Below are 11,413 nucleotides of genomic sequence, written 5' to 3'. Positions count from 1 at the left end.
ATGTGTTAGTCTGTAGCTATATGAATGAATGGTTGTAGATCTGTGTTGATGTGGGCCTTATGGTTACCTCCAGGTCAGCGTCAGTAGGCTGGTTGCTGTCTGATTTCTTGGCCTTCCCCTTAGCCTTCCCAGCAGGGTTCCTCCTCCCTGCCTCATCCTGGTCTAGGGCCCCCATGGGGAGGGCCACACCTGTAGGCAGGGCTACCCCGGGCGGGAGGTTCTCACGTGGGCATGCATCTGAGGTAGAGGGCACAGACATGTTGAAGACTGACAGTTGAAACACTGCACACAAAGACATTAAACCCTCCATGTTTCTGAAAGTTGAACACCTCAGCCTATATATGGCCTAACAAGCCCATAATCAAGGCAATGTAGAGAACACAAAACAATTTAAACTTCCTACTTGATCCCACAGTGCTATCCATCCAAATACATGTACACATGCAATGAGTATGGAACTGGCATTCATACAGTAAGACAGAGTGATACCTATAACGGGAGGTATCAGAAGTACCTGCATGGTCCTAAGGTAAGACGATACTAGTACCCCAGGTAGCCAGTAGCTATGCTAACTGGCACCCCAGGTAGCCAGTAGCTATGCTAACTGGCACCCCAGGTAGCCAGTAGCTATGCTAACTGGCACCCCAGGTAGCCAGTAGCTATGCTAACTGGCACCCCAGGTAGCCAGTAGCTATGCTAACTGGCACCCCAGGTAGCCAGTAGCTATGCTAACTGGCACCCCAGGTAGCCAGTAGCTATGCTAACTGGCACCCCAGGTAGCTAGTAGCTATGCTAACTGGCACCCCAGGTAGCTAGTAGCTATGCTAACTGGCACCCCAGGTAGCTAGTAGCTATGCTAACTGGCACCCCAGGTAGCTAGTAGCTATGCTAACTGGCACCCCAGGTAGCTAGTAGCTATGGTAACTGGTACCAACGGTAGCTAGTAGCTATGGTAACTGGTACCAACGGTAGCTAGTAGCTATGGTAACTGGTACCAACGGTAGCTAGTAGCTATGGTAACTGGTACCAACGGTAGCTAGTAGCTATGGTAACTGGTACCAACGGTAGCTAGTAGCTATGGTAACTGGTACCAACGGTAGCTAGTAGCTATGGTAACTGGTACCAACGGTAGCTAGTAGCTATGGTAACTGGTACCACAGGTAGCTAGTAGCTATGGTAACTGGTACCACAGGTAGCTAGTAGCTATGGTAACTGGTACCACAGGTAGCTAGTAGCTATGGTAACTGGTACCACAGGTAGCTAGTAGCTATGGTAACTGGTACCAACGGTAACTAGTAGCTATTGTTATGAGGAACGGCTGATGTACCTGTAGTGCTGGGCAGTCCAGCCAAGGCACTGCCCTCCGTCTTTATAGCTGGATACCCGGCCACACCCATACTGGATCCATTCTCTTCGCTATTGGGCAGCCCGGCGGGGACGTAGCTAAGGGGCGGGGCGTAGTACTGAGGGAACTGGGTCTGGCCCAGAGAGTTTACGTTATAGTTGCTGCTGAACTCCTGCAGCAGGACAAACACACAGAGACGACACATGAAGATCCGTGTGAAACAACAAGGATGCATCCCAAATGAGAAACCTTTCTCTACACTGAGTGGACAAAACATTAAGAACACCTGCTCTTTCCATGACATTGACTGACCAGCTGAAAGCTATGATCCCTTATGTCACAAATCCACTTCAATCAGAGTATATGAAGAGAAAGAGACTGGTTAAAGGACGATTTTTAAGCCTTGAGACAATTGAAACATGGATTGTGTGTGTGTGCCATTCAGAGGGTGAATTGGCAAGACAAGATTTAAGTGCCTTTGAACGGGGTATGATTGTAGGTGACAGGTGCAGCAGTTTGTGTCAAGAACTGCAACGCTGCTGAGTTTTTCACACTCAACAGTTTCCTGTGTGTATCAAGAATGGTCCACCACAAAAAGGACTTAGACCCCGCCGCTCCCTTTAGACCCCGCCGCTCCCTTTAGACCCCGCCGCTCCCTACGTAACAGTATAGTGACTTCACCACGCACTGCACGGGAAGGCTCTGTATAGAGATTTTTGTGCATGCCTTAAGACAGTTCACTTCACATAGGCTCCAGTGACATTTTTGCTCTGATTTCCCTGTTCCAAGCCAGACGGCCAGTCCTTACCTGGTGAGCCTCTGTAGCTGCGGAAGCGCAGGGGATGTTAGTGTACACACTGGATGTAGTGAAACTGGAGCCTGGTGGAGAAAAACCAGACACGTCAAAACATTGGAGAACAAAAACAAAACAAAACAAAAAAAACAGACTGGAATCAATACTTCATCTCATTCTGACTATTCAAGATCCTTCACCCAAGGGTCCGTAGTAGCATCAGTAGTGAAAAGTGCAAGAATACATCTGTTTAAATTCTAGCCCCCTGATAGTTGTGTCCAGTAAACTGCCTGGTTCACACTATGGGACCGATCAGGAATGTGCTGGCACTGATAAGTCTTTTCCAGCACGTAGTGAGATAGATGGCTTGCCTTGGCTGGGGTATGAGCAGTGCACATGGTCTGGGTCTGGCTGGGTTGAGGTATATGCTGATCTGAAGCTGAGAAACCCAGGCTGGCCAACAGAGGGTGCTGCATCAGGCAGCCCCGTCTCTGACTTAATACCTGGCCACATAGCACCTGAGGGAGGGAGGGAGCGAGCGAGCAAAAGGAGGTAGAACGGGAAGAAGAAGAGATGTAAGAGAAGGAAACAAGTTATAAATAAATACTTTTCAGTCAAGAAAGTTGAAACTTATTTGTTGCAAGACGTAGCCGTCTAGCTTCAAGTGTAATAAACAAACCAAAGCGTAGTGTTGGGTTATTATGCAAGAGATGTTAGGAAGCTCTGGGGTGAAGCTCCCCCTAGGGTCCAGATCTAGGATCAGCTCCCCCTAGGGTCCAGATCTAGGATCAGCTCCCCCTAGGGTCCAGATCTAGGATCAGCTCCCCCTAGGGTCCAGATCTAGGATCAGCTCCCCCTAGGGTCCAGATCTAGGATCAGCTCCCCCAATCCCAACCGTAAGCATTAGTGGGGAAAATGCAACAAGAGTCTAGCGGCAACCTCACTCTACACCACAGATGGTCATCTTTGATGGGGGGGGGGGCACAATCTGGGGGGCCACAATTTGAACTGTGAGCAACACATTTTAGCAGCCTCCCCCCTTGACAGTAGAGAGAAGAAATATATACATTTTAGAGTTCATTTCCTGCAATTCTACTCATTTTGCCATGGGGCGGGGAGAGAAGATTTTGCGATTTTATAACGAATTTTCTGCAATTCCACACATTTTACTATAAGGTGGAGAGAAATGTTTACCGTTCTTAAATACGATATCTGAGTGAGAGTGACTAACTGGCTAGACTAACTTAGCAATAAAAAATGTTTTAGGTGACATGGGCTAATTGAGTGTGTCAGTGACTAACATAAGATGCACAACCATGTTTCCATATTGCACCATGTGTATTCTACTATTCTAACTCTCAACAATAAGACACCGACTGAGCTCCTAAATCTGCAGGCCTATAAAAAAGGGGCGCCACCCCACTGCCCATTCCTGCTTTACACTATATTAGAAGACTTAGAGCAGCGTGGAGGGACTGACCAAATGGTGGGAGGCCGTAGGTCTGTCCTGCCTGGGGGAAGGCGGTGTAGACAGTGGCCTGGGTCTGTCCTGCCTGGGGGAAGGTGGTGTAGACAGTGGTCTGGGTCTGTCCTGCCTGGGGGCAGGCGGTGTAGACAGTGGCCTGGGTCTGTCCTGCCTGGGGGAAGGCGGTGTAGACAGTGGTCTGGGTCTGTCCTGCCTGGGGGCAGGCGGTGTAGACAGTGGCCCGGGTCTGTCCTGCCTGGGGGCAGGCGGTGTAGACAGTGGCCTGGGTCTGTCCTGCCTGGGGGAAGGCGGTGTAGACAGTGGCCTGGGCCAGAGGAGGAAAGGCACCCTGGCTGGTGGTGTAGGATGTGACTGCTGGTCTGTGGGATAGACGGGGAGAGATACAGCATGTCTGTGTAAGGTTGCAAAATTCTGGAAACTTTCCCCAAATTCTTAAAAAATTTTTTTTATAGAAATTCCGGTTGAATGTTTCACAGATCTATTGCTTATTCCTTTTGGGAAAGTTATCAGAATTTTGCAATAAAGTTCTACCCAATAGCATGCAACGGAGAACTAGGCCCGCATTTATCAAGAGTCTCAAAGTAGGAGCGCTGATTTAAGATCAGTTTTGCCTTTTTGATCACATGGAATCAGATTATTACGGACAGGTTGGATCTGATTCTAGATCAGCACACCTCACTCTGAAAAACTTGATACATGTGCTGCCCTACCAAGCAAAAAGGCAGTAACTGCTAATTTGGTCAAAAATGAGTTAATGTCATTATTTTTGATACATTAAATACATGCTTAATCATGTGGACAAGTATCCTGCCTCGTATTGTGTTCGGAAGAAAATTGGGGTCATGTTAGTAGTAACTGCATAAAGTTATTGTGAAACCAAGGTAAATAAAAGCCATTTTTCTCAGTTCCACTCTATGAGCAGTTACTGCCTTTTTGCTTGGTAGGACAATATGGGTCCTGAACAGCTATTCTCAAAAAGGTCTCTGACTTTCCACAGATACAGTCCTATGTTAGCAATTATACAGTAGAACTAGAAATCATCATAACACTGGCTGCAACATGCATTTCCCTGCGGGAACAATAAAGTTTTAATTGAACAGGCATGCAAGTCCCAACATACATGTAACCCAGTGTTTCCCAATCCTGGGGACCTAAAGGGGTGCACATTTTGGTTTTTTGTCTTAGCACTATCACACTTGATTCAACAAAACAACTCATCATCACGCCTTAGATTTTCAGGTGTGTTAGTGATATTACAAACTTGTGCACCTCTTTGGCTCCGCAGGACCAGGAAACACTGAATAACCAATCACAGCTGAGGATATTCACCTGCTTCCTTGGTAGATGTGTGAGTTATATTCAGAGGCTGTTGTTGTGGTGAGCACTCTGCTGGCCACCGCTGGGAAAAAAAGAACAACGATAGCTAAGCTTAATTTCATGTTTTTTTTTTTTACAAAACATGCTCTCATTATGACAAATGAAAAGGGAGTGTAGACCCAAGGAGTGTGTTGCTCGTACCGGTGTGCGCGTGTGTGTTGCTCGTACCGGTGTGTGTGTGTGTGTGTGTGTTGCTCGTAGCGGTGTGTGCGTGTGTTGCTCGTACCGGTGTGTGCGTGTGTTGCTCGTACCGGTGTGTGCGTGTGTTGCTCGTACCGGTGTGTGCGTGTGTTGCTCGTACCGGTGTGTGCGTGTGTTGCTCGTACCGGTGTGTGCGTGTGTTGCTCGTACCGGTGTGTGCGTGTGTTGCTCGTACCGGTGTGTGCGTGTGTTGCTCGTACCGGTGTGTGCGTGTGTTGCTCGTACCGGTGTGTGCGTGTTGCTCGTACCGGTGTGTGCGAGTTATGGACTCGTCACAAGCCCAAGGCCTCACTCCTTCTCTGACTGAACCAACAGTCAACCATCTGTACCAATGAACCACCACTGATGGTGTCTATTCAACCGACAGTATAATTCCATCCGTTCTCCATACCCACACACCCAAACAGATAGACATCTTCTCTTAGAAGCCACTCACCTCCATCAAGCTGGGCATCAGACAACGTAGAGTATGAATTGTCCTGATCTCCTGAGCCCAAGAGAGTAGGAGGGATCTGGTCATCACGTAGTCCCCTAAAAACACACATCGACATCCATGTACCAAATATCACAGCCCATTTCCTTCCCACAGCACGGTCAGCACCAGAGTATGTGAGCATCCTTTTCAACTGCTCCGCTAAAAAAAAAAAACTGCGCTGCACTCACAGGGAAAAAATAAACTGGCGCTCCAAATTCACTCCATTCATTATGTCACTATTTAACCAACATGCATCTATTTTTTTTGTGACTACCTGGACCTACCATTTGGTTTTGAAGTATTGAAACCAAACCATATGATTTGAATGAAAAGTAGTTGAATAAACATTAAAACGGTGAAGGTAAGAAGCTCACCATTTTAAATAGGCTACATGTCATATTAAACAGCATAGAAACACTCTAAATAGGTCAGGAGACAGACAGGGAGACTAAGGAGGAACTACAATTTATTATTTAGGCTGTAATTTCAAGGCTATAGCCTACAAAGAAATACATTGTGAAGCATTTGTGAGTGCAACACAATAGGCTGGTAGGGACATAAAGCACTCAGCACTTAAAACATTTAATTTTAGTAAATCATTATAGTCTATGAATTGCGCATATGTTTGGACACCTACTATTTTCAGGGTTTTTCTTTATTTTTACTTTGTTCTACATTGTAGAATAATAGTGAAGACATCAAAACAATGAAATAACACATGGAATCATGGAGTAACCAAAAGAAGTGTTAAACAAATAAAAATATATTTCTCTCAACCAGCTTCAAGAGGTAGTTACCTGGAACGCTAATATCAATTAACAGATATGCCTTGTTCATTTGTCGAATTTCTTTCCTTCTTAATGCGTTTGAGCCAATCAGTTGTGTTGTGAAAAGTTAGGGCTGGTATACAGAAGATAGGCCTATTTGGTAAAAGACCAAGTCCATATTATGGCAAGAACAGCTCAAATAAGCAAAGAGAAATGACAGTCCATCATTACTTTAAGACATGAAGGTCAGTCAATGCAGAAAAAGTCAGGTACTTTGAAAGTTTCTTCAAGTGCAGTCACAAAAACCATCAAGCGCTATGATGAAACTGCCTCTCATGAGGACCGCCACAGGAAAGGAAGACCCAGAGTTACCTCTGCTGCAGAGGATAAGTTCATTAGAGTTACCAGCTGCAGAAATCGCAGCCCAAATAAAAGTAACAGACATCTCAACATCAACTGTTCAGAGGAGACTGCATGAATCAGGCCTTCGTGGTTGAATTGCTGCAAAGAAACCCCAAAAATCTGTCCTTTGATCTGATGAGGCCAAATTAGAGATTTTTGGTTCCAACCGCCGTGTCTTTGTAAAACGCAGAGTAGGTGAACAGATGATCTCTGCATGTGTGGTTCCCACCGTGAAGCATGGAGGAGGAGGTGTGAGATGCTTTGCTGGTGACACTGTCAGTGATTTATTTACAATTCAAGGCACACTTAACCAGGATGGCTACCACAGCATTCTGCAGCAATACACCATCCCATCTGGTTTGCGCTTAGTGGGACTATCATTTGTTTTTCAACAGGACAATGACCCAACACACCTCCAGGCTGTGTAAGAGCTATTTGACCAAGGAGAGTGATGGAGTGCTGCATCAGGTGACCTGGCCTCCAGAATCACCCGACCTCAGCCCAACTGAGATGGTTTGGGATGAGTTGGACCGCAGAGTTAAGGAAAAGTACATTTTGATTTGTTTAACACTTTTTTGGTTACATGATTCCATGTGTGTTATTTCATAGATTTGATGTCTTCACTATTATTCTACAATGTAGAAAATAGTAACAATAAAGAAAAACTCATGAATGAGTAGGTGTCCAAACTTTTGACTGGTACTGTAGGCTGAATTAAATACAAATTACATGGAAAAAAACATCTTATTTGGCTCAGTCTACAGTGCTTTTGTATTCATTTCTAGAAACACGAGTTTGTCCAGTCTGTGGCTTCAGGCTCATGTAATGGTGCCTGGAGTCAGGACAGCAGCGGAGAATGTCCTCCGCGTTTGCAGTCACTGGGGATGCTCAACACCCTTTTGGCCACTCTTGCCAGGCTGGGCAGAAATGCAGAGGTTTTCACGCAAAATAACCCTATTATAACAGAAAGCACTTTGAAAGTTGGAATATGCCAGGCCTATTGGGCCAAAATTAATTATGGCCTATTGTATATAGATAGTAAAACAAAAATTAGGAGATCTGATTTTTTGTTTATAAATACTTTGCTACAATGACACACTTAATTATCTACAAACCTCACTCCTTTCTTTTAGCATGTGCACGTAGTAAGTACACCATCATGTTTTGGGGATATGTGTCTTTTCAGATTCCACAATGATTCTTTAGTTGTGGACACTACATCACCACACTCCCTCTCTTGGTTCTCATCTTTGTAAGTCACCCTGATTTAGCAGCTGTGTGTTTTATCAGTTTCTTTATGGAAATATTTAGTGAACGCCATGACAGTAGCTAAAGCAAGGGGCTATAACAGCACACAAGTAGACTACAAATGCATGCTGGGCCGGGCATGCCCTGAGCTCGTGAAGTGAGCGCTACTGGAGCGAAATTGGAGCAGGCGAGAAGGCTGACGCTCCAGCCTTTGGATATCTCGCTCCGCACTCCAGTCAAATTGGTTTCGCTCCGCTCCAGCGCCGCTCACATACTCTGGTCAGCATTACCTGTGGTAATGAGAGTCAAGTCAAAATGGACCATCAAACTATTAAACAATCCGCACTTATCGGTCTAGCCCTCAACGTGAGAATCTTTGAAAGACCACTAACAGCAACAATACGAAAAAACAATCACTCAAGAATCTTCTGGTGTCTGAGTGACTCTAGTGAGTGAGTGACTCTAGTGAGTGAGTGACTCTAGTGAGTGAGTGACTCTAGTGAGTGAGTGACTCTAGTGAGTGAGTGACTCTAGTGAGTGAGTGACTCTAGTGAGTGAGTGACTCTAGTGAGTGAGTGACTCTAGTGAGTGAGTGACTCTAGTGAGTGAGTGACTCTAGTGAGTGAGTGACTGTAGTGTGAGTGACAAAGCTGACTGACCCTGTCAAACATCTGCTCCTTTGGTCACATAAGAACATGCATCTTATTCATTCTGAGTGACTTTCCATTTTAAAAAACATTGATGGTTAGAAAATAAACAATTAAAACTGACCTCGGCTCTTGGTCCAGTCCAACATCCAGCTCATGTCTGGCCTTCTTGGTCTGTAAAAGTAAAACACACAGGCTACATCAATGACGTCAGCTCTTCTTTTAGTCTCCACTTACAAGTGTCGTTCCACCAATTAGGTGCCTTTTGAGCAGTTCATTTAGTGAATTTTTATTTCACCTAATTTTAATATTCTGTCAAAGAGCACATTCAACTTAATAAAAAATGTTTTCCCATCTCAAGAGGTTAAATACATTTTTTGTTGTTGAAATACTATAGTAACTGCCTATTAAGTGCTAAATAAACACAGAAGACCGTAACAGGGTTGACGAGTTCATCTTAAGTCATCCATTAATCCCATTGTGACAGGGGAAATGGAAGCTTGTTGTGTGCATCAGGGAGGGGCAATTGAATGCAAGCTTTACAACAAAAAAATGTCAATGTTAAAAACATTTCTAGCCGATCTATGGGTAACTGGGTTGACATGTTATGCTCGACCAGCTAAATTTTCCACCACAAACACCAGAAAATGGCAAAAAAAGAAAGAATAGAACCAGCTCATTATCTCTATGATCTGACTATTAGTTGTATTGTGTTTCTGTTCAAAGACTATATTAGATGTTTCATGTTTTTTCAAGTGAAATTTTCACCATTTTTTTTTTTTTTTACATTACAATGAATCAATCACTAACCACATTAAATAAATAATATTTTTCAGAAATGACTGTCAAAGCAAAAAATAACTAGGGCTTTACAATGATGGTGAAAACATGGAGAAATGTTGGGATTAGGTGGGTCAAAATCTTCCTAGATATGCAGAATTTTTCATAAAAAAAATAAAAATCTGATTTATTACATATATGTTATATTAAAAGGACATTTAATTTAATGAGGCTTTTAAGATTTAATATTTGTGCACAATTTCTACTTAAAAATATCAAATGGACGCAAGAGGCACTCATTTCGTGGAATGACCCACAAACGAGGACAGTCAGTTGGTGTCAACTAGCGGAGGCTCCTCAGAGGAGGAAGGGGAGGCCCATCCTCCTCAGTGAATTTCATAAAAATAAAAAAAAGTCAAACATTAAAAGAAGTTATCCTTTTCAGATAAAACTAAACAAAATGTATTCACGTCACCAAATAATTAATTTAAAAAAAATGGTCTACAGTAGCCACAACAGCACCATTGGGTAGCACCATTGTGTAGCCGGAGGACAGCTAGCTTCCGTGCTCCTCTGGGTACATTGACTTCAATACATAACCTAAGAGTCTCATGGTTCTCACCCCCTTCCATAGAAATTATGACAACTTCCAGAGGACATTCTCCAACCTATCAGAGCTCTTGCAGAATGAAGTGACATGTTGTCCACAAAAATAAAAAGGATCAGAAAATGAATCTAGTACTGAAAGCATAAGCTACAGCTGTGAGTAGTTGACTCAAAGAGAAAGACAATAGTATTTATTTATTTACAAATGAAGGAGAAGCAAGAGAGAGCAAGCTAGCTATATTTTTGTTGTATTTGTTTCTATTTGCTAGCAAATGAAGCTAGATGGTTTAGCCTACTCAAACAGAGAGGGATGCTATGTTAGTTAGCTGGCTCCTCTAAGTCAAGGTAAGCTTTTGGTTTTTATTAATTTATTGCCACCTGGGGCCGCTGGTGTAACTGCTAAACTGCTTGCTGACGGTACACTGTACTGTATGATTGTAGCGGGTTTAATAACGCGTTAGTTCTAGTAGCTATGTTGACTATGACGTTAGTTGATATGGTGAGAACGATGTAGGTTGTGTGTAGCGGTTAGCGGTTATGATATAAAGGTATGCCTTGGAAAGTTATTTTTCCCGCCTGGTCACAGACAGCTGATGTGTTGTGCACTGAAGTCCACAAGTGAAGGGAAAAGGTGAGAGGAGGAGAGTGTGTAGCTGCGAGCAGGTATTATACAATGAGCAAAATGAAAATGCTGTTTGCATGTGGCTGCTATGAAAGTTGTATCACAGGCTACCACCACCGGCCGTGATTGGGAGTCCCATAGGGCGGCGCACAATTGGCCCAGCGTCGTCCGGGTTTGGCCGGTGTAGGCAGTCATTGTAAATAAGAATTTGTTCTTAACTGACTTGCCTAGTTAAATAATGGTTAAATTAAAAAGATAAAAATAAAGTGAACTGTGTTTGCGTGTGATCAGGGGTGTAGTCATTCTGCCAATTCTGTTGAAAAATGATTCTTAAACTGAAGCAAATGAAACAGGGATAAACATACCTGAATATGTCCAATAGAAACTCTTGTTTGCAACTGTTGGACTAATGATTCCACCCTAGATCAGCTAGATGCAGGCCAGAGTGTGCAAGGCGGTACTGAATGTGTCACTGTCTGTCACCTTGATTACTCTATAATTTCTGTCGATCTGTGTGCACCTACGTTGCAAACTCTCATTCATAGGCTAGATTGTAGCAACCTCATGATGGGTATAGGGATAATTAGAGTATCATGTAGAAGTCTAAACCTATCGCTGTTACATGGAACTGGGTGAATAGAATATGAATCACAGTCATCCAATA

General features: G+C 43.8%; 1 protein-coding gene across 8 annotated transcripts in view; it reads right to left on the bottom strand.

Moving 5' to 3' along the window:
- Positions 1-11,413, bottom strand: part of LOC106589035 (eyes absent homolog 3) — a 35,320-nt gene that overhangs the window by 13,960 nt on the left and 9,947 nt on the right. For 5 of the 8 annotated variants that reach the window (XM_045709252.1, XM_045709251.1, XM_014178682.2 and 2 more), the window contains 8 exons: positions 8,866-8,915; positions 5,639-5,733; positions 4,954-5,023; positions 3,619-3,983; positions 2,510-2,656; positions 2,154-2,224; positions 1,328-1,517; positions 68-237 (listed from right to left, as the gene is read on the bottom strand). In XM_045709252.1, the coding sequence (XP_045565208.1) occupies positions 68-237; positions 1,328-1,517; positions 2,154-2,224; positions 2,510-2,656; positions 3,619-3,983; positions 4,954-5,023; positions 5,639-5,733; positions 8,866-8,915 (1,158 nt within the window). Of the gene's footprint in view, positions 1-67; positions 238-1,327; positions 1,518-2,153; positions 2,225-2,509; positions 2,657-3,618; positions 3,984-4,953; positions 5,024-5,638; positions 6,647-8,865; positions 8,916-11,413 lie in introns of those variants that run through there. The other 3 variants (XM_014178685.2, XM_045709250.1, XM_045709254.1) reach the window with 3 other exon arrangements.

The sequence above is a fragment of the Salmo salar genome, chromosome ssa27 (genome assembly GCF_905237065.1).
Source record: "Salmo salar chromosome ssa27, Ssal_v3.1, whole genome shotgun sequence".
Lineage (NCBI taxonomy): Eukaryota > Metazoa > Chordata > Actinopteri > Salmoniformes > Salmonidae > Salmo > Salmo salar.
Note: the sequence above shows the minus strand (reverse complement) of the source record. Positions and strands in the feature narration are given on the sequence as shown.